This window comes from Chinchilla lanigera, unplaced genomic scaffold (assembly GCF_000276665.1).
Source record: "Chinchilla lanigera isolate Chin_1 unplaced genomic scaffold, ChiLan1.0 scaffold00012, whole genome shotgun sequence".
In the NCBI taxonomy this organism is placed as follows: Eukaryota; Metazoa; Chordata; class Mammalia; order Rodentia; family Chinchillidae; genus Chinchilla; species Chinchilla lanigera.
In genome coordinates, this window is record NW_004955413.1 from 28,565,078 (window position 1) to 28,587,439 (window position 22,362).

The window sequence follows — 22,362 nt, forward strand, 5'->3', positions numbered from 1 at the left end:
CACTGAAATAAACCTCTCCCCCTTTAGGTTTCAGGTGTGAGAAATTGTGCCTCAGTGACAGAAAGGTGACGGAGGGACACGGCAACTCACTTCTAGGAGGGTTCTGGCAGGCTGTTTGGATCGCCCTGCACAAGCACTCGTATCATGGAGTCTGACGAGTTTTGCCAGTTTTCTTGTTGCTTTTTTTGGAGAAGGGAATTTTTGGCGGTCCTTAATCTGCCTTTTTTTGCTGATGTGATCATAATGATTCCATCTTACCTCCTCTACTGACATGTTTTTACTTTTTACAAGTATATTTATAAAATATGTTTTTAGTGGTTGCTCTACCATTTAAAAACATTTAAAAAATAATTTGTATTTGTCTTCAAGCTATATCATACTTTTCCCACATAGTATAAAAAACTCCTAATAGTACGCTCAGAGTTCTTTCCTTCCATTCTGACCAACACTGTTGTCTCATTTTAAATGCAATCTAAACATAGTGCATTGTTGCCCATTTTGCCTTAAACAGTTATCTTTTAGTATTTAGGGCATAAAAATCTTTTACTTCAGAGTCAATTATTTTACATTTGATATGCATTTCTTCAATAGATCCCAATTTCTGACTCAATCATATTCTGCCTGTAGAACACTTTTTAACATTTCCATTAGAGTAGATCTCTGAAAACGAGTTCTTTCAGTATTTATGTGTTTACAGTGTCCTTCATTTCTCTTTGTTTTGGCTATAGAACTTTGGCTTGACAATTTTTTTTCCAGTACCCTGAACATCTTAGTGGTAATCTCCATTGTCCGCTGGCTAGCATGGTTTCAGGCGAGAAGTCTGCCGTAGCTCTTGTCCTTATCCCTCTGTTGGAGATGGGTCTTTTTTCTCCACATGGCTTTAAAATTTTTTGCCTTTGTTTGCAAGGGTTTGAATATGGCAGGCCTGGATGTATGTGTGTGTGTGCATGTGTGTGTGTGTGTGTGTGTGTGTGTGAAACTTGCCTGGTCCTATAAACTTCTTTTGTTTTAGTCTAGTGTCTGTAACTAATTTTGGAAAGGTTAGAGCCATCCATTATTTATTCAAATATCTCTTCTTCCCTATGCGCTCTTTCTTTTCCTCCTTTTCGCCCAGTCATGTGTATGTTAAGCCATTTCATACTGTCCCATAGCTCTGGCAATGTTCTTGTCCCACACTCTTCCTCCTTTTAGCGTTTCAATCTGGGTTCTTGCTGCTGACTTGTTTTCAAGTTCCTGGATTCTTCCCTTGGTTGTGTTAAATTCCTGATGAGCCTGTCAGAGACGTTCTGCATCTTTGCTGCAATGGTTTCAAGCATTTCCACTTGATTTCTTATAGTTTCATTTCTGTTGAAATTCCTATCTGATCATTTTGTGTTGTCTTCATTTCCCATGAGAGCTTTAACAGATAAATTTGTTATTTTAAATTTCTTTCCTGATAGTTCCAAAATCTGTGTCATATGAGTCTACTTCTTAGGATGGTTTCTTTCCCCTATAGACTGCTTTTTAAAAATTGCCTTAGGTATGAATGCTTGATAATTTTTTGTTGAAAGTTGGACTTTTTTGTTTGTTTTGAAACAGTGTCTCACTATGTAGCCCAAGCTGGACTTGAGCTTGTGATCCTCCTGCCTCAGTCTCCCAAGTGTTGGGAAAAGCTGCACATTTGTACAATAGGGGCCAGCAAACTTGCTGGTCAGAGAGTAAATACTTTTGGACTTGTGGGCTACATATAGTCCATTGTTCTTGTTTTCTTCCTCTTCCCCTTCTTCAGCTCTTAAAAAATGATGGGTTCACAGGTTGCTGAATAGTGCTGGGCTAAGTGTCTCGGGCTCGGGAACTTGGAGAGGCTTCCTGGGAGAGGTGACTTCAGATTGAGTTTTGAAGGAAAAGTTGGCATTTCCTGAGGAGCAGGTTGCATCTGTGGAGAAGTGGAAGCCCAGTAGCAGAATGGGGGCTGGGCCTCTAGTGCCAGGGCCTGGACACATAGGCAACACATCAAGCTGCCCCTCACCCCTCAGCACCCCATCCTCCATCACAGCTTGGATAGGGTTAGGAACGCACTTTCATCTTCTGCAAGCTTAGCCATAAACTTTCCACTTCTGGGCTTGCAAGAACAGCGGGCAGATACCAAAGCTCTTTCCAGAGCTCGCTGAAAGTCCAGCGTCACCTGGCTCTTTTGTGGGCGAGATTGCAATTTAAGCTGGTTGGAGATGCCACATCAGGGGTCCTGCCCATATGCGTGAAAAGATCTGGAATGTGCTTTGCCAGGACTAGGACCTGCGGCCAGGAGGCAGTGGGTCTGAGCCCACCGCCACCCCATTGCTAGGAATCGGAACCCGGGGTCGACCCACAGAGGAGCTCCTGACAACACAGCTGCTCCCCTGACGGCTGACACTGCCTGCCGGGCCTGGTTTGCACCTCTTGAGACGGGCACTCGAGGCTGTGCCCAGCCAGATCAGTGCCCTTCCTGTGGGCCAAGTGGGGCGGCGAGGGCAGGTCAGCGTTCTTGCCCTGCAGGTGGACTCTGAGCCAGTGCTCCTGTGAAGAGAGCAGGGGACGAGACTGCTCACTGCCTGGTGACACAGCTGCCATCGAGGTCACGGGACGACCCCCAAGCGTGTCCCCTTCGAGTGCCCCATGCTCTTCCCACTCCCTTCAAGCCCCACCGCTTAAAGTCCCCATCACCTCCCAGCAGTGTCATGGGTTGGAGACTGAGCGTTAGCACCTGGACTCTGGGGGTCCCTTGTCTGAGCCCTGGAGCCTGCCATTATCCAGCCTGGAGAGGCTGCAGGGACTCTGAGCCTCGGACCGAGCCTGGGCAGCCACTCATGGCCAGGGCCACGTCCCAGGGGCCCAGGTGACACAGGGTGGCTCCACCACGCATGAGGACTCCAGGAACAGGAGGGGCAGAGACCTGTTTATCACACAGAGCAGCTGTGGGGTGCAGGGTGTCTCTGCCTGTGGCACCAGGCACCTCTGATCAGAGCTCCCTGTGCCCCCCTCCTCCCCAGGTTACCCCATGTTTTCCAGGACCCGAGGCCTCCCCAGATCCGGCTTGGCCAGAGCCCCCTTAGAGTCAGCCCTGACGGCCAGGTGAGGGGATCAGGCCAAAGGCAGGAAGCAGGGAGCCTCTCCACCTCCCCAGGGCTACAGGCCTCGTGGGGCTCAGGGCTTGCATCTCAGCAGTGCTGAGGGGGGTGCCCCCTGCCGGGGCTATGGCTGAGGGCCCAGCGTGGGCTGGTGTGGCCGGCAGGGCCTGGCACCCAGGGCATCTGCAGGAGGGGACACCTGGCCTCCCTGGCCTCCTGAGAGCTCATGTCATGTCTGGCTGGCTGCCAGGCTCCTGCACCGACAAGTGGCCATGGCTGTGCCCGTGGAAGCAGGAGGGGGAACGGGAGAGGACAAGGCCCCAGGGAACGGGAAGACGGACCCTTTGGCTGTCCGGCCCGCAATCCCGACCTCTGGTGGAGGCCTGTGGTTCTGGCCTGCTGGCCTCCTGGGAGATGCCAGGCCCTGCCCTACAATGGTGGCAGCTGTGGTGACTGAAATGTCACGTGGCAGGGTCCTTGGTCCCACACAATTTGGTTAGAAACAAATCTCCAGAACTGCAAAGAAGGCAGCGACCCTGTGTCGGCCGTTCGTTGTGGAGAGAGCTGAGGTGAACTCAGAGGACAGCCCAGCCCACCACCGCCTGGGGCGCTGCGTGAGCAGAAGGAACGGCAGCCGGGTCAGATCTCTTTGGAATTCGGAGGACGAGTCCCTCTCGGCCGCCTCGGGAGGGCTGAGCCCAGAGCCTGGCTCGTCCGATGTGGGTGTGAGTCGTTCTCCGGGGGTCAGGCTGGCCAGTGGCTCTGAGCAGGGCTCCCAGAGGCTACTGGACGCCCAGGGGCTACAGATGTCTGTCCTGTGCTCCAGGACAGGTGGGTAAAGGGGGGATGGCGCTGGGATAACGGCCGGGACACAGCAGGGGCCTGGCAGGCAGCCAGGAACACAACCCTGGAAATCCCAAGTTCTGAAGTATTTTATCATTTGTAGTTCTTTTAAAGTGTCACGAATCATCCCTGCAAAGACTATTTTATTTGTTCAAACTAGTGAGGCTGCTGAGGCCAGCAGGGCCGCCCTGTAGCAGTGAGACAGGTTTTGACCCGCAGGCTGGGCTGGTGTCGGTATCTGTAGATGCGCTGGGACACTCGTCAGACCCCTCGGTCTAAGATTTTGTCGGTGGCAGAGACGGACGTGGCCTGGCCTGCCTTCGGGATGTGCTGCGGCCGTGCTACTGCAGGAAGGCCCGGAGGAAGTCATTGTAGGGGACCCTGGAGGACAGTGTCTTGTCGTAGTACTCGAGCAGGTGGAAGAACTCCTCCTCAGAGAGGTTGATGCTGAACTGCCTCAGCACCTGGGGACAGAGGAAGACCTGCAGCTCCCAGGCTGGCCCCTGCAGCCACCGGGTACCACCCTGTAGCTCTGAGGGCCGCGAAGCCCTCTGCAGGGGCAGGGTCTCGATGATGTGTCAGTAGCACAGCCCGTGGTCCCAGCGTACCCTCCTCTATTTTGACCCTGAGGAGAGCAGCTAAGGCGGCCCGGCCCCTTTCACCTGGCTGGGAAGCAAAGGCAACAAGGCTGCCACAGAGGGAGCAGGCTTTGTGTTGGGACAGCTAACTCAGAGGTCCCGGCCACCCAGGGCCTAGCCTGGGCTCGGCTCAGCTCATGCCTGGTGTAGCAGCACCGCTGTGCATTGAGCCTAGTGCAGGCTGCGGAGAGGCCGCCGTGCCTGCACTGGGGCTACCTTACCCTTCCGGGTTTGTAGTGAGGCCCGGGATGGAGGCATGCACAGGGCCGGGGTCAATCCAGGTGCTGGCGCAGTGGCTGCCTCTAGGGAAGCTGCACTGGCAGCAGCTCTGGACAGGGCGCAGCCCCCCGCCCCAGGGCTCACCTTCCTGAAATCATCCGTGCTCAGCAACCCTGTCCCGCCCTCGTCGTAGGCTTTGAACATGCGTCTCATGGGCCTCCAGCAGTGCAGGATCTTGGGCTGGATGCGCAGCAGAGCTGAGTAAAAGGAGGCTGTCTCGGCACCAGCTTCTTTCTAGGAGACAGAGGGGGAGGAACCCGGGGGTGGGAAGGTGTGGGGGGGTAGCTCCGCAGCAGAGAAGGGTGTGACCTCCTGCACCAGAACACAATCCCTTCCCTCTGTGCACAGGCAGCCCGTGTGGGCCGTTCAGACACTGCCTTTGGGGCCTGCCCACATCTGGAAAAGGGGATCCTGCCCTTGTTTCATAGATGGTTATTAAACAGGCTCAGTGGAGGACGTAATCCCAGCCAGCTGGGACCCCAGCACACAGCAGGCCACGTTCCCCCTGCCAGGGACCAGAGGAGAGGGCTGGGCAGACACCTAGCCAAGTTCAAAGTAGTCTGAGGAAAGAGAAAGAGGGAAAGAGCGAGAAATTCCAGTCTGGGTCTTCTGGTAGGTTATTGTAATAAAGATTGTTAAAAAAAATTGCCAAGGTTGTAATTGTATCTAGTAATTAGACAGTACTACACTGTGATTATTTCATGTAGGTGCTATTAGATCAAAACCAGGATATTTTAGCACGATTTAGCCCCAACACATGCCTGACTACCATGGAGGTGAGCTGCAGGCAATAACGTGTAACACGTTTTGGGGAAGTTTAATTTTAACACGGTGCTCCGTAAAACCAGTGAGCGCTGAGTGAAATTGCTTTCCGTTTGACATCATGTAGCACCCATGATGGAAACACCCCAGACACCCCAGGGCTTCGTGAGCTGCCAATCTGCCCAACCGGGGATCTGAAGGTTGCAGAAAGGGGGTGCTAGGCTCACCCCACGCTGGTTCCCACCACTGTGTCGTTTGTTTTTGTTTTTTCTTTTGGTTTTCCTCCGGTACCGGGAATCGAACTCACAACCTTGCACTTGCCAGGCAGGCGCTGTGTCCCTGAGCTAAATCCCCAGGCCCCCACCACTGTGTGGTGTTGCCAGCCCTGTCCGAGTGCCCTGAGGTGACCCCAGCACTGCAGGAGACAGCAGTGCCGGAGCGGCATCCCCAAAGGAGGTCTTTCAGGTCGCAGAATGAACTCCCAAACAGCCGGACAACGAGACCTCCCCTTTATCTTCTTGGCAGGAGACTTCAGCAGCTGCCAGGGGGACAGGGACCATGACCAGAGCCACTTGGGCTCTTTCCTGGGAGGCCATGAGAGCAAGAGGGCCAAGAAGGAGGGCTGTGCGGTCTCCAAGTCTCTCCTGCTATGTTCCGGGGCCCCTCGAGGCTCTGTCGAGGGCAGTCTTCCCTGTTCACGGAAGAACTGAGCCGGCCTGAGAGCTGCCTTGACTTTACGTCTCCTTTGTGAACTTGTCCTTGACGAGACCTTGCCACTGGCTCTTGCCTGGCTATGCTGGAAGGAAGCTATGTTCGGATGCCACCTGATTTTGTGCAGCGTGACAGACCCAGCTGGGGAGAACCTTCCTGCTTACCTGCTTGCGGGACGAACCCACATACCCCCTTGCCCCAGGTCTCTGGTCCCTGCAGCTGGACTCAGCCCCGGGCCTTCCTGAATCTACAGTGCCAGTTGTACTTGCTATTTGATGCGACTTAGTCCAACAGTGCAGACAACAGAAGAGCTTGAAACCTACTTTCTGACTCATGTTTCGGGTTTTGTTTTAATTTTTTTTGTTTGTCTTTTTGAGACAGGGTCTCGCTGTGCCGTTCAGGCTGGCCTGGAGCTCACTTTGCAGTCCAGGCTGGTCTCGAACTCTCAATGATCCTCCTGCCTCAGCCTCCCGAGTGCTGGGATTACAGGTGTGCGCCCCCATGCCTGGCTTGTTTTGCTTTTTGAGCCCTGGTTTTGCTATTAGTTCAGGCTGGCCTTGAACTCCCTGTGTGGCTCGGGCCTGTCTTGAACCCATGCTCTGGAGAGACTGGAGCAAGACTGGGGGGGTGGACCTCGGTGACACGCTTAGACGTGACTGAGAATCAGAGGCCAGTTCCAGAACAGCCTCTCCCTCCCGCTGCCATCGCCGCGACTTTAGTCTTTCGGAACTTCCTCTGGCCCCACCCCACACTCCAGCCAGGACTCCTGCCCATCTCAGGCGACTGGCAAGTGCAGGATTTGTGTCTAAATTCAAAGTGTGTCAGTTTGCCGTGACCCCCAGCCACCCACTCACCCCACTTTGCCTCGCGTGCTAACTCGCAGGGTGTTATGTGAGCAGCTGACCCTGTGTCTGTCGTTGGGGCGATTCTGCTGCCGGGTGTCTCCAGACTCACAGGGTTCCAAGGGACAGAAATCAAACCTCCGACTTATGCCCAAGAAAGTATGTTTCTGAGGTGTCTTGAGTGTCCCCAGAGCCTGGTGGAGACTCGCTCACTACCCCTGGCCCTGGCTCCAGGGCATTCAGACCCTGTGGCCTCGGGCTGCCTTCCCACGCGTGTGGGTGGGGAGGACACGGGGACAAGGCTTTGCCAGGCAGGGACCATGGGTTGTCAGAGGACAGGCAGCGGGCGCAGGAGACACAGGGCAGAGCGATGGCGACCCCACCGGGGCCCGAGGACGCTCGCCTACCATCTTGTGCGCGTTCTGGATCCGCATGCGCTGCATCAGCGAGGTCTCCTTGGGCCTGAGCAGCAGCACGCAGCTCTGGATGAAGTCGCAGTAGGCGAACGTGCCGTTGTCCCTCAGGTCGTACTTCACGAGGAGCTGCTGGCTCTCCTCTTTGCTCACGTCCAGGCGGAACTTCTCCACGAGAGCTGCGCGCGAGAGGGCAGTGTGTTGGCTGAGGCTCGGGGTGGCTGGACGCACAGGTACGGGAACAGACACACAAGGAGCCGTCGTGGGGGGGGGTCCCTGCGTCCTGCGGGCCCGCACTGTCCGGGGATCCTGCCGTCCTGGTCACCAAGCTATGGTCACTGTGTGAAGATGGGGAGCTGCGGGAGCCAGGATGAGACGGGAGGGGCTGCTCCCAAAGGACAGGAGCTGGATTCGAGGGGACGGGGCGGAGGGGGCAGTGTTCAGACTCGGCCACTGACCCTGGACTTTCCATCTATGCGGCGGAGACGCCTTCCCGAGAGCCCGTAGGCTGTGTGCACTGACATGTGGTTCAGCTTTCACCCCAGTGACACCCGCAGTCTCCGAAAGCCGCCCTGGGACATGGGGACCTGAGGTCGACTTTGGTGGCAGGGTCTGAGCCTGGCTCTCTGACGAGCGTCATGTCGATGCCACACGGGGCTGGCACCTCTTAACGCCAGGCATCAGCACTCTCCCCCCGCTCCGCCCCCTTGGCGCCAGTATTTGTGTGCAGCAAACTTCCCAGTCATAGAGACCGTGCTGGTGCTGGAGGGACAGCCCTTGTTCAAGACAGACTTGTGTAGGATCAGACTTGAGTATAACAGACTGAGGCTTCAGCCGGACATCACAAAAGGACGGTATCAAGGCCAGGCTGAGAGCAGGCTGAGAAGGAAGTGGGCGTGGGGTAAACGGTGTTGCTGCGCCCTGCGGGACACACGTCTCTCCGGGCACAGCCAGGGGCCGGAGATCATGGGCCAGCAGGGCCAGCGGGGGCCCACAGAACCCAAGGATGTCCTTCCAGCACGCCGCTCTGCAGGGGTGGAGAGCGTAGGAGGACTAGGAAGTTTGTAACTCCGTTCTATTTTTTTTTTTTTTCTTCCGGTACCGGGAATCGAACTCTCGACCTCGCACTTGCCAGGCAGGTGCTGTGCCGCTGAGCTAAATCCCCAGCCCCTGTAACCCTGTTCTAGTGTGGAATTCTGACGCCCTACTGAAGTCTGATGGGCCCGCTGGCATAGCGGGCGGGTGCTGTACTTGCTGTCAGCGTGAGAAAGAGCAGAGCAGGGAGGGCAGGAACAGCAGCACAAGGTGCGGCCAAGCCAGCGGACGCAGACGCGTGCTGAGACCACGACCGCTGGTCCGGCTCCGGCCGAAAGGCAGCCGGTGTGACAGCGTTTGGCCGTTACTGACTCCAGGCGTTCATGTTTAATTTTTTAGCATTTTACAGGAGCTGTGGAAGAGTGTACAGCCTTTGTCTGTGCCTTTTTAGCATGTAAGGTAGGATGCAGTCATCTCTACCCGTAGTGGAGGGTCCCAAGGAAAAACTAGGAAGACACGGAGGTAAGCAGGTGTTCCACAGAGGGACGCGGCCCAGTCCGTGTTGCCATAATGCACAATGTTCCACAAACAATGAGCGGTGATTAGTGGGAGTGTAAATCCAATGGTTTCATTTTAAAAGCTCACCGAAGTGATCAAAGTGAGAAAACAGCCCAAAGAAAGCACTGATGTGGATAGAGTGTCCACCTGTCCCCCTCTACCTGTCCCATCTGCATCACAGGGGGCCTGAATGTCCCCACCTGTCACCTGCCCTCTTCCACCTTGCCCCCTCCCCTCCGCTGTCACAGTCTGGGGGCATTCACATACTTCCAGTGCCCACACGCCACAAGCAAGCCTGGTGTCCAGTACTGAGAGTCAGTGGAGTGTAGACCCTGCCATGCGGGTGTCACAGCCCGCTACCTCCACCCAGGGCACCCTGACAGGTCTGCTCAGCTGCCGCTCCCAAGCCTCCACCCGAGAGTGGGACTGTGGCTGGTGGGAATGGCTGGCTTTCGGCCAGCAGGGGTGACAGGGACGGAGCCGCACGAACCCAGGAACTCTGGCGCGGTGATGGTCCCCAGCCTCCCTGTGTCCTTCTCCTTGCATTCCTTTAGCAGCTCCCGCCAGCAGCCCTGGACCTGCCTCCGGAGCCGGCTCTCGATGGGTTCACAGTTCTGCAGCGGCGGGGTGCCTGCAGGGGTCTGGAGGAGGGGCAGAGAGGTCCTTTCACTTGAGGTTCCAAGTGGACAATGACAAAAGTGCAGACAGGGCATGGGGCTGGGGGTTTGCGGGGTTACAGCCTGAATTAGCTCCGAGGTAAGATGGGAACTAGAACAGAGATGTACTCTTGCTATTCGGCTTTTGTTTCCAACGGTGGGGAAAATCCTAGGACCGAGAACACTTTTGGAAATAAATACGTAGCCATCGTTGGAGCATGTCAGTGGTGTGGGCTGTGTGTGTGTGCGATGTGTGTGCGTGCAGTGTGTGTGCGTGCAGTGTGTGTGAAGTGATGTATTTTTCACTTGAGGAAAGGTCTTATCAAAGAAAGGGATTTTCTCATCATCTGCACGAGGCGTCCAATCCTACGAACACAGAATATCCATTACTTTGAAATTATGTGGACCTGGGACAAGGCTGTTCTTGATTGCATTTTCCCTTTCAAAGGAGCTGTTCGGTCCTTCTCCTGGGGCCCTCTCAGCACGAGGCACTCAATACAGTACTGAGCCCACTCAGCGGAGATCAGGGCTCCCCCGAGCCCCACCCCGACGGCACTCCGTGGACAGCCACACCTCCCTCCAGCTGCTCACGACAGACGCCTCCGCACCCTCCCGACAGCCCTGCCCCTCCACCCCGGCCCAGGCCAGCAGGAACCCTCTTGGCCCTGTCCTGAAGACGCATCCAAGCTGGCACCCCAGCTGCCTGCCACTGCGGTGATGCCCGCCCCACGGTTTCTGGCTGGGGCACGGGCATCCTCCTTGCTGCTCCTCCTCGCTGTCCAGTGTGGTCTCCAGAATCCCCCCGCTGCCCAGAATCTGCACAGGCTCCATACCCCTGGGAATCTATGCCGGGTCTCTCTGGCCTGTACGGGACACTTAAACACGTCCCCTTGGAGTGCTGGAGCTCAGAAGTCTAAGTGGGTCATACAGAGCTGAAGCTGAGGTGTCTGGGTTCCTTTCTAGCTCCTCACGCTGCTTGGCTGGTGGCGCCTCCATCATCAGAGCCAGCGGCAGCAGGTGGGTGTTTCCCAAGTCCTGTCTCTCCGGCCCAACTCCCCAAGTGAAGACTCTCGTGATCACCCTGAGCCGCTGGATCCTTCCGGATAATCTCTCTATCCAAAGTCAGCCAAGCACAACTAACTCTATCTGCAACCTGATGCCCCTGCCGGGCACGGATGCCAAGGCTCAGGGTGTGGACGCTGCGGGGTGCTCCTGAGCCCCCTCACTCTGCTCTACTTCCTGCTTTTGGACTTACTGATGACACACACTCCCTGCTCATCCTCTCCTGTGACAGTGCGGCCCCCACACATGCAGGCCCTTTGCTGTGGGCCCCACAGGGGCCCCTGTCATGTGGCAGTCACTACCGTGTGTCACATGAATGCACACGTGAGCTGTCCCATGTCTGAGGGCTGTCACACCCCGGGCCCCGCGACAGCAGCATTGAGTGTGCAGGGACACCTTCTTCCTCTCCTCTGTCCCTGCGCGCAGAGGGAGAAGGTGCCCCGGCCCACCTGGGCCCCTCCCTCTTCTCCCTCCCAGGCCCCGGGCCCTGCAGCCCGGGCTCCAGGTTCCACCTCTGACTGGAGCACAGGAGTCCACTTGCTAGACCTCGTCACCTGTGGGCTGGGCACCCGAATACCTGTGGGCCTGGGTGTTTCCACGCCAAGGTGCCGCAGCACCGCCACCTGCCCTCCCCTTCCCCTCTGCTCTTCCCCCGTCCTTCCCTTACACCCCGCCCCCTGGGGAAGCAGCCCTGAGGCCCTTGGTGACTTTCTCTGCCCAGGCTCCTGCTGGCCGGGCTCTGGGAGGTTTGTAGATCTGGTGTGAGGTGACGTGGGGCGCTTGTCAGGGTGCACACTCACACAGGGGTGACTCCGTGACTTTAGCCCTGCCCTCAGGTCCCGCGTGGGTGAGGCGACAGCAGATCGGGTTCCCTCTGAGATCTCGGGGACGCTGCTTCCCTTCTGCGCCTGGACAGAGTCGCCCGTGGCCGGCGGCGTGGCTGCCCGCTCTGCGCTGAACCTGCTCAGGAACTCCTGGTACTTCAGCCTCCCCTTGGCATTCACGGGCATCTCGCTCCAGAGCCTGTCAAACTGGAGGAAGCAGAGAGCGTCCCCAAGGGTCAGTGTGGACCCGGCAGAACCCCAGCGTCCCCCTGCCTGGCAGGGGCAGTGCTAGTGGTACCGCCTGGGGCCGAGCCTAGGAAATGCAAAAAAGAGAAAAGAAAAAAAAAAAAAAACCTGTTTGGCCTGTGCTTGGCGGAAGCCTCTGGAAGACTGGAAGAACCACGACAAGAGGATTATTCATGGCTTCCGCAGGACATTTTTTAATTGAATTGGGCCCTTAGTGAGCCGTTTAAGGCCATTAAATCTTGTGATTAGTCACAGTGACTGAGCTGCAGTGTATGAAAACAGTTTAGGAGAAAATGCAAATCAAAGTCCTGGCCCACCTTTGTCCCAGGGAAGCCGGATCTGACTCATTTCTCTTCCTTCCCCACACCTGCCTCCCGCACACAGCTCACCAGGTGATGCTGCCTGAGCCACCGAATTTGCATCCACAATTTACTTCAACCTCGGGGCCAGCACTGTCTTCTTGCAAGATGAAGAGGGAGTGTTTAGAGATCCGGAGAGAAGTTTATGGCCTCGTGTCGTTGCCCTCGTCACCACAGGCCGTGTGGGGACCACACACGGCAGCGGAGAGCCCCAGGTGTCCTAAGTGAGCCACTTCTCACGGGCTGAGGGCTTGCGGGGAGCCGGAAGCGTAGGAACTTGCTTCCAATTCAATTCTGTGCACAGCCCTAGAGCCCCGCGGAGCCCCAGGCTTCAGCACCGGCTGAGGGAGAGGCAGCCGGGGGACAGGAGACGGGCTCAGACTCCCCCTTTTCCTTTCTGTCCTGCGCCCATCCCCTGGCCCCCAGGCCAAGGCTCTGTCAGAAATGGAGTTTGCTTGTGGGTCTCCACCGAGTTTTCCCGAAAGCAAGCTACAAGCGGGCAGCTCGGGCTGTATCTACGCACAGCCCGAGTTTCTCTCGGCCCCGAGCTGCCCATCACCGCCTGTAGGTCCCCAGATCGATGACCCCGAGTGTGGGACTTACAGGCGGCGGCCACACGACAAGCACGCTTGCTCAGAGAGGTCGGCCGCAGGATGTTTGGGAGGATACAGAATCCTGGGTTAGCAGGAGGGCGGAGAGTGTTTTGCAACTTTAGGAGTTACAGGAAAATGAAAAGTGTGTTGAAGTGAAAATGATTCTATCACAAAGGTAATAATCAAATGCACCGAGTCATGGCTTCCGATACCAAAAGGTCCCCCCAGGGCTCTGCTGAGCGGTCCCCACCTCGCCTTAGGCCACTGGCAGCAGGCTGAGACTGCTGCGACCCAGAGCTTCGCAGCACCTGTCCACTGAGGTCACTGCACGCAGCTGCAGCCTGTCTCTGAGCCCAGATGCTGCTTCTGTTTGGAGCCGTGTGACCAGGAGTCCCCACCCCCACCACAGGCCACGGAAGTCCCCCCAGCACCCGTGGAGCCTGGACCCTCACTGCTTCCCTGAGACCCTGGGCTCTAACGGAAGCCGCTCGTCTCTTCCTCTTGCTTCGCTCCCCTCCTCCTCCTCCTTTTTCTCCTTCTTTTCTTCTCTCTCTACTCTTTCTCCTTCTTCTCCTCTTCTTCCCTTTTCTTCTCCCCGCTCCTCTTTCCCTTTCCTTTTTCTCCTCCTGCTCCTCTTCCTCCTGCTCTTCTTCAGGCCTGAGGTGGGGCAAACCTTCCCACCTCTGCCCTGTGCCTGGGTCTTGCAGGCTTCTCCTCCTCGCCCCATCTCTCGTTGCTGTAGATGGGCAGTGGGTCCTTCCAGGTCCCTGGCTTCTCAGTTCCTGGCCTCATCGCAGCCATCCACAGGGTTACACCCAGGACATCCCAGTGTGTCCCTCCCTGAAGCCTCAGCCGTGCACATTCCCCCTTTGTGCCCCCCTCCACTGCCTCAGATCATCTGTACCCCTTTGCCTACCCCACTCCTCACCCTGCTCCCTTGTGTTAAATTCAACCAAGCATCAGCCTGTAATGAAACAAAAACTACCGAACCCATGCAGAAGCCAGTCATGGGGAACAGCAGTTTGCCAAAACAAGCTGAGATAGATTTCGGCTTCCGATATCAGAATTACTAGAGAATATAGATGATTAAAGGTAAAATAAAGTGGTTCTCAAGCTCTGGCACCCTGGACTTTCCTGAGAGCCTGCTGGCCCCTTCCCAGAGTTCTGATTCCATGGATGTGTCTTACAGAACATCACCTTATAGCGATATCAGTGTAAGCTATGGTGGAATACTGTTGTTTAAACTGTTAAGAGGAAATTACTATCAATTTACTATTCCCCATGCAGAAATATTTCCTTTAAAATATGGCAAAAGAGCTGAGCATGGTGATACATGCCTGTAATCCCAGCACTCAGGAGGCTGAGGCAGGAGGATTGCCATGAGGTTGAAGCCAGTATGGGCTACATAGTGAGTTCAAGGACAGCCTGAATTACATACGTCTCTCCTCTCTTCTCCTCTCTCCTCCCCGCCTCTCCCCCTCCTCCCTCTCTCTTATTCTCTCATATGAGAGAGATATATAAATATATATATTTAAAGATCTACCATCTGATCATGAACAAAAGATTACTCCATGAAGAAAATGATTCCAGAAGTTTAGGATGTAAGTAGTAAAGAAGGTAACTCTAAATAAACACCAACTTTTTAAAGCAAACCAGTCTAAGATTTAATTTACACAAATAAGATACATCTAAAATATTAAAAAAAATAGTAATACAAAACCCAAGGAGAAAATTAGAGTCACAGTAACAGTATCCTTGGCTGCCAGAGGACAAAGGAGATACTTCATACTCTGGATTTGGTTTTATAACACTTAGTAAAATTTCAACTACAACAGCCACTTACTAGTTAGAATAACAAAGTTAGATATATAACTTATAGATTTTAGAAGGTTAGAAAAATAATTTTTATCAGCTCAGTCCAAAAGAAGATTGTAAACAATGTAAAACATCAATATTAAGTAGAAAGCACAATATCAGATAATAGACATACATTAGGAATCACAATAAATATAAATGGACTAGATAAACATCCATATAAATAAAAAGCAGAGATTACTACCTCAGATTTTAAAAAATAATCTACTGACAGGCTATTAATATACATTTACAAAAACATAGGTCATAGAAGGGTGAAAGATTTTTAAAAATTTAGAAAGAGATGTGCCAAACAAACACCAAATAATAGAAAGCTAGAGTAGTTTAAATAATATCAGGTAAAATATATTTTAAGCCAAAAACTCTTTTCCAGGTTTAAAGAAGGCAATTAGATAATGTGGAAAGGCTAAACTCATGGGGAGGAAATAACAGTTCTAAATTTGTATATACTTAATTTGAAAACCCTTTGTCACCCATGTTCCCTCTGCTGAGGGCCCTCAGCTTCCAGCCACCCCTACCTGACTGCAGTCTTTACTCCCAGTCTGCCACTCCGAGAGTGCCTGGCTCCCTACCCCTTCTGCCTCGCCTGCCCATTTTGGTTTGTTTTTCCTTAAGAGCCTCACTTCTAAGAAATCATATATATGTTTCTTTATTGCCCGAGAACCCCCAAAGGATGCAGATCCCGGGAGGGCAGGTGCTGATCTGTGGTGCACACTGGCTTCACACTCACTGCTCCTGCACCCGGTACATCCCCTCTGCCACGCCACTCCCCCCTGCCTCCGCGAACCTGACATCCCATCTTCAGGAACGGCCCCCCGACCCCGGGCCAGGCCCTGCCACGCCTGCTTGCTGCCACAGCCCCCACAGAGCAGGCAGCGGCCTGTAGCTGCTGCATACCGTGCCCCTCCAGCTTAACATCCTTGGCCCCACATGCACCCGCAGCACCGCTCCTGCACATGTGGGCTCCATATGTGGGTGCAGGTTGTCTCCGGGCACTACCTGCACTGCCAAGATAGGTGACCATGTGCCTGAGAACCTGCAGGTGTCCCAGGGTTCAGCTCAAGGACGCAGAGCTCAAAGTGAGCGGGACGGGAGGAGAGGGGCAGGCTGAACCTGAGCGTGGTCAAAGAGAAAGGGACCTGGGAGAGTCTGGAGAGGACCGTGTGTGCCCACTTTCCGGTGGAAGATGCTTGCTCATAGAGGTGCAGCAACTTGTTGCCCAAAGCCACGGGTGTGGGAGGGATTCTGTGCTCTTGGAGTAATTTTTCTCACTGCTAGGGGTGTCTGCTTGGAGAGTACCACATCTAAAGTGTCTAACAGCTCCTCTCCTAACAGCTGCAAGGCCGTGGACTGCTCTAAATGGCCTTGCAAAGGGAGGCGCCACTGTGAGGCTGACCGGGGTCCAACAGACCCTTGTGGCCCACTTTCCCCAGCGCCAGGAAGACCCCAGTCCCACCTTCTGCCCTGAAGACCCCCTGCTTTTCTTGAAAGACGTGGTCTGTGCCCCCTTGGAATCTTTATTCTTGTTTGCGTGTACGTGTGTATGTGATCAGCTTTTACGATGTAAGTAAATGAAATCATGCAGTCTGTAGAAATGTTATTTAACGTGGTTGGAACTGTCACAGTGTCCTTGGTGAACTCTTTTGAGTTCCCAGGATGAGGGACCTCAGCACATCACAAGGACAAATTCAGTCTGTGTCATATTTTAACAGAGGCTGTGTCTTCAACCAAGGTTGCTATGGTTTATAATGAGATGTCCCCCAAGAGCCTCCAGCGCTCATAGGTGGGGCTTTTGGAGAGTGATGGATTATGGGAGCTGAGTTGCTCATAGGAGGCGGGACCTGTGGAGGAGGCGGCCCTGTGGGCGTGGCCTGGAAGGGTTCTTCTCCCTACTGGCTCCTCCCTCCCTCTCTGCTTCCTGTGCCCCATGCCTTGAGCAGCTCCCCTCCACCAGGCCCCCCTGCCCTGCCCTCTTGCCTGGGAGCCATGGACTGAAATACGAGCCAATGAGGAAGTGACTAAGACAAAGGTTGCTGGCACAGTAACTCACATAGGAAATAAACCTAAGGGTCTCTGGGGCTTTTGCCGTTTGTCAGCCTGTATCCGGAAGCAACCTTCTCCACCAAGGGACAGTTTGGTGCCTGCTAACCACCCCCCAACTTTAGCCAGGGAGCGTGCATGCCAGGCTTTGATCCTGCAGGTGGTGTGGACCGTATCTGAGATGGGTGAACTTATTTTTAGGAAGGAGAATTTAAGAATAAATGCTTAATTTTGCTGGGGAGGGCTTGCTTGCTGAGGATGATGAAGCTTCTTTAGTGGAAAATTAAAATCAGATTCTCTTGCTATGAATGCTAGGTGTGTCAGCACATCATTAATTTATGTCAGTAGTGAGAGTGAAAATTTATTCAATTAGATGAAATGAAAAATTGTTATCAGTTAAAACTTTTATTGGTAAAACTTTTACCAGTTGGCACCATGGAATAATAAATGTGACTACATTCATTTTAGAGGCTTATTTTCACCTACGCTGTTTGCAAAGACAGAGCCTGCTTGCCTTTGATGTTCTGTGGAGAGAAGTGTTTAGCAGTAGCGCTTCATTTTACTTAGTGACAATGTCATCACAAAATGCCTAACACTGGGGAAGTTAAGCCCTATGTTCGCATTGTTAGAGTGAGTTATGGTTGATACATTGTGTCAACTTGAGGAGTCGAGAAGCTTAACTAAATAACTCAGCAGTTCTACACCCTGGGGTGAAAGGGACACGCCCCTCCTGCTCTACCATGTTGTTCATTGTGTCAGCTTGAGAAGTGTAGAAGGCTCACTCTGTGACTCAGCAGGGAGCCGGGATCCTTACTTTGTATTCATCCTGAGCCTGTGCAAGAGGAGGGCACAGAGAGCCGGCATACAATATAAGGGAGGAAAAGAGGCTTGTTTTTTCCCCTTTTTGCTCTTGCTGCTTTTGTTGTCTTCTGCCACCATGAACGGTTGCCCTGGGCCATGTGCCACCCTGCCTTGGAGCCAGCCGAGTATGGACTGAAACCTCCACAAACTGTGAGCTAAATAAACCTTTCCTTCCTTAATTTTGGGTGTCAGGTATTCTGTCCAGCAATGAGGGAAAAGTAACTGAGACAAGTGATATGGTTTACATCTGGGAGAGTGTCGTCCCCCAGGGCCTCGTGTACTCAGGGGTGTGGCTGGTGGATGGTACATGGATCATGGGAGTGCTGTAGCTTGCTTGGTGGGAACAGGGGGTTATTGGGGGGCGTGGCCTGCAAGACCCTCTCTCCCTCCCTGGTCCTCTCTTATGTCCCTGCTTCCTGGCTGCCATGAGGGAGGCAGCTTCCCTCCGCCAGACCCTTCCACTGCTGCTTCTTGCCTTGGCGTCAGATAACTGTGGACTGAAAACTTGAGCTGGATGAACTTCTTCCTTTCAGTGTGGGTGTCGGGTACTGTGTCCTGCTGACAACAAGGTGACTAAGACACAGGGGCTTTAATGAGGGCGTGGAGGGAGGTAACAGAGTTACCTGGAGCTAAAAGGGACAGGTTTCTACCTGGGTCTGCAGGCAGAACCCTGGGCTGGGCCTGAGCGGAAGCCAGAGGAAGCAGGAGGCGCTACTCTTCTGTATTTTATCTCCTCCTGTCTGAGTTATTCTCTGGGAATGGGTGCAAGAGTAGAGGACAGAGGGAGCATCAGGAACACAAGGGTCCACGTCTCCTGCTGGGATGTGGGGGACCCTGGCCCCCTGTTTGGCTCACACAGGCACCGGATGATGGGGCAGGAAAGGAGGGTGGGAGCTGGGGCTGAGTTTAATTTGATTTGCAAAGCCACAGGAACATATTTTGCACTCTGATTGACATGGTGTGAGTCACACCTGTCACCTAACAGAAGGCTCCTGAGAGTCTTCTGTAAGACTGAAAAACAAAACAGAGCTGGGAATAGTGGTGCACACCCTTAATTCCAGGACCTGCGAGGCCGAGGCAGGAGGACAGCAAGTTGGAGGCTAGCCTGGACTACACAGTGAAAACCTAGCTTCAAACAAAAAGAGAACAAAATAAGGTAAATAGAACCTTGAGTACTGTTTAAAATAGCACTGTGCACTGGGGAGCATGGGCCTGGGGTGCCCCTGACATAGGCCCTGAAGAGAAACCAAGGAAGCCCGCGCCTTACCTGCTCGTCCGTCAGGGTCTGCAGGTGGCGGGTGCAGGTGGCCCTGAACTCATCTCTGGAGACCGTGTTGGTTTTACCGGTGTCGAAGTTCTCCAGCTCCTGGGCGAAGGCGCGGTGGTGGGAGGTCACGGCTTTGTGGAGACGCGCCAGCAGCTCTCTGTGGGCTGCTTCTCTGGGAGACGCAGGGGGCGGGATTCTGGGCATTTTCTCAGCCCACTCATCAGCGGTCTGCACGGAAGAGAATGGGAATCGACTCCCTGAGTCAGGGGCATGAACCCCTGGGCTCCGGGTCCCGCAGCCGGGGCCCTTCCCAGGGAGGCAGAGGGGCAGAGAACCCAGAGGCAAAAGCACGTCACGGAGGCGGGCCTGAGACAGCTCCCCTCACAGGCCAGCCTTGGCCGTGCAGACGCCTGGCTGGGCCCAGGAGGTGGCTGCCTGCTGCTGAGGCTTCGCCTGTCCAGTCCTTTGGTGCACTTAGACATTCAGCAAACACACAGTGAGTACCGCTGTGTACAGCCAGGGAGTCCGCAGGGCTGTGCATTTAGACGGCTTCCATTTCAGGATGCGAGTTTCATCGCTGATTTGCTCAGTGACTGGTTTTGAGAGACGGTTTTGATGACTGGCAGGACGCTGCGCTGCAGCCCCAACTGTTGGCTAGGCATCCCTGGGGCCCGAAACCGTGAGACCCAGGGGACTTACTCTGCTGAGCGCGCTGGGTTAGGGCACTGCCCTGGGCTCTACCTCTCCTGGCTGGGGGAAGCCTGCGGAGGCGCTGTCCATGGTGCTGGGGAGCCTCAGGCAGGATGAAAGTTGCCCAGGGCAGGGGACTTGGGGGGGGGGGGGGGGGGCGGGGATTGGCCTCCAGGAAAGAGGGGCAGCAGAAGGACCCTTTGTGTGGCCCGGTGAGCTGGTGGAGGGGCTGCATCCTACCTCTATGTCGGTGCTGATCACTACTCTGGGCAGACAGGGCAGGGATAGCAACTAAGGGAGCTGAGCTCAGCGAGCATCGGCAGAGAGACCACGATCACGGTCAGAGCCTCTGAGTGTATCCTGGGGCCAATCAGGAAGGAGCGCTGTCTCTGCCCCGGGCACATGCTGACATACAATCCCTGATTTGTGTCTGTAAGCTTTGACCACAGTGCTTATCTTGGACTAGCGCTGCCCTGGGAACTTCAGCAGATTACCATATGGAAACCCCTCACCTACTAGTCAAACTTGGCTACATTTCATCTCAAGCAACTCCAGAGGAACTCTATTATATGTTACTATCCTTTAGCACAGAGGAATCTGCATAATGAGCAAAGTGTTTCATACTTGATGAGATGACATCAAACACAGGAGGCTGCTGGGAATATCCTCAGAATCCAGAACACCCTTCCACTCAAACCAAAGCCCTCAACCACCCACAGGTTAGTGGAAGCTTTTAAATATGCCCACACAAAGCCATTTGGAAAGTAAACCAATGCTTCTCTTCTCTCATTTTAGAAAATAAAAGTGGTATTACTGATGCATTTTATAGGTTTTTAGAATTGTAACTTGAAGAGGCACTTCCCCTGGCTAAGCTGTGCCCAGAGAGCAGAGGGTCAGAAGGCCTGGCCCCAGGAGAGCACCACTGGGAAGAACACAGGTGGACGGATGGCACGAGGAGATGGAGCCCTGGGTCTGAGTCTAGACCCCACCCCTGCCTGACTATTAGCCCTGCAATGAGCTGCTGACCCACTATGTGCCTCAGTTTACTCCTCTGTCCAGGTGCTAGAAGGGCTCACCTGGTGCGATGTGTGTGTTCACACTTTAGGAAGTGTTACAGCCCAAAGCAAGCCGGAAGCACTATTATTCTAACAACAGGTACTGGAGAATTCTAACAAATTATTACCTACAACTTTAGGTTAATGAGCTTTAAACTTCAGGGGAAATGGAACGCATTTTTGGGAAAATATAGAGTACTAAATTTAACTGAAGTATTAGAAAAGCCTGAATAGACAGGTAACCACAAAAGAAAGCTGTTAAAAGATCTGCCATCTGTCATTAAAAGGTGTCAAGCATAGACGATTTTTAAAGGTAAGCTGCATCAAATCTTCAGGGAATAGATGATTTTTACATTAAGTCAAATTATCTCAGCACTCAGAAAGAGATATGTAGGATAGCAATCATTGTGCAATTTCCAGGACACCAAGGTATGATAAAGAAAATATAAACCAATCTAGTTTATGGCTATTAATGGGAAAATCTAAAATAAAGTATTAAGAATATTCAGCACCATATTTAAAAGTGGTTCAACTAGGGTTTATTCCAAGTGACTAGAGGCAAGCTAAACATACAAGAAGTTAGAAGTCACACTGTTGGTGGGAGCGTAAACATAGTAGATGTATACACCCACTGTGGAAATCAGCATGGAGATTCCTCAAAAAACAGACACACAAGCTTGTCCATTGTATGGCTTCCCTTATGTGGAAAATTTAATAGGAAGGAGGAGAGAGAGAAGAGAGAAAGAAAGAAAGTACTTATATTCTAAGCATGTTTCTGTTATTGGTCCCTGGTTTTGCTCTAATATGTTCTGAGAGCTCATGATGCAGGATTCATATTTCTTTGGATATGGTAAGGTCTTTCTTGTTGTTGTGAGAATGGTCTATTTTGACAGAAAAAAAAGTAAATTACCAGAATAGGAAAATCTATGACAATAAGAGCAGCTCAGTGGTTACCTAGACTTAGTGGGGAAGGACTGAGAGGTGATGACTCCTAGGAAGAGGGTTTTGACCTGGGGTGGCAAAAATGACCTAAGTTTAACTGTGGTTGTGGCTGTACACCTCTGTCAGTGTGCGAGCGTCTATGGAATCTTACATTTTAAGCTTGTAAATTGTGTGGTATACAGATTTTTGGTTTAATAAAGTTGTCTTATTTAAAAAAGAAACACGAACTAATAAATGTATATATTTAAAAAAAAAACTAGAAATTGAATTGTGAAAAAATAGACAATCCCATTATTGATAAAATCACTGCGTACTTTGGGGTGAAATCCATATGAAAGATACAAAGCCTACAGAAAAAAATCTCTACAGAGCCTATTCTGGCTGTTAAGACAAGACTGGGATAAATGAAGAGTGATGCTGTGCTCCTGGGTATAAACACTCCACTGCAAAAGCCAGAACGTTTCTCAAGTTGTAATAAACTGAAAATTGTAATAATGATCCCAGGAGATATTTGGGGGATCATTAGACATACTGATATTAATGTTAGTATTGAAAAATAGGTGGAAGTTGATGTGAAATTTTGAGGAAAGGATGACAAAATTTTCCATCCACAAGACTGAAACTTGATCTAAGGCTGGATGTGGTGGTGCACGCCTGTAATCCCAGCACTTGGGAGGCTGAGGCAGGAGGACCACTGTGAGTTTGAGGCCCACCTGGGCTACACA

General features: G+C 52.9%; 1 protein-coding gene across 2 annotated transcripts in view; it reads right to left on the reverse strand.

Moving 5' to 3' along the window:
* Positions 1-4,002: 4,002 nt before the first annotated feature.
* Positions 4,003-22,362, reverse strand: part of Efcab6 (EF-hand calcium binding domain 6) — a 214,376-nt gene continuing 196,016 nt past the window's right edge. For both annotated transcript variants that reach the window (XM_005379444.2, XM_005379445.1), the window contains 6 exons: positions 18,951-19,178; positions 11,686-11,916; positions 9,658-9,808; positions 7,569-7,753; positions 4,931-5,080; positions 4,003-4,393 (listed from right to left, as the gene is read on the reverse strand). In XM_005379444.2, the coding sequence (XP_005379501.1) occupies positions 4,271-4,393; positions 4,931-5,080; positions 7,569-7,753; positions 9,658-9,808; positions 11,686-11,916; positions 18,951-19,178 (1,068 nt within the window). In that variant the 3' untranslated portion in view covers positions 4,003-4,270. The remainder of the gene's footprint in view (positions 4,394-4,930; positions 5,081-7,568; positions 7,754-9,657; positions 9,809-11,685; positions 11,917-18,950; positions 19,179-22,362) is intronic.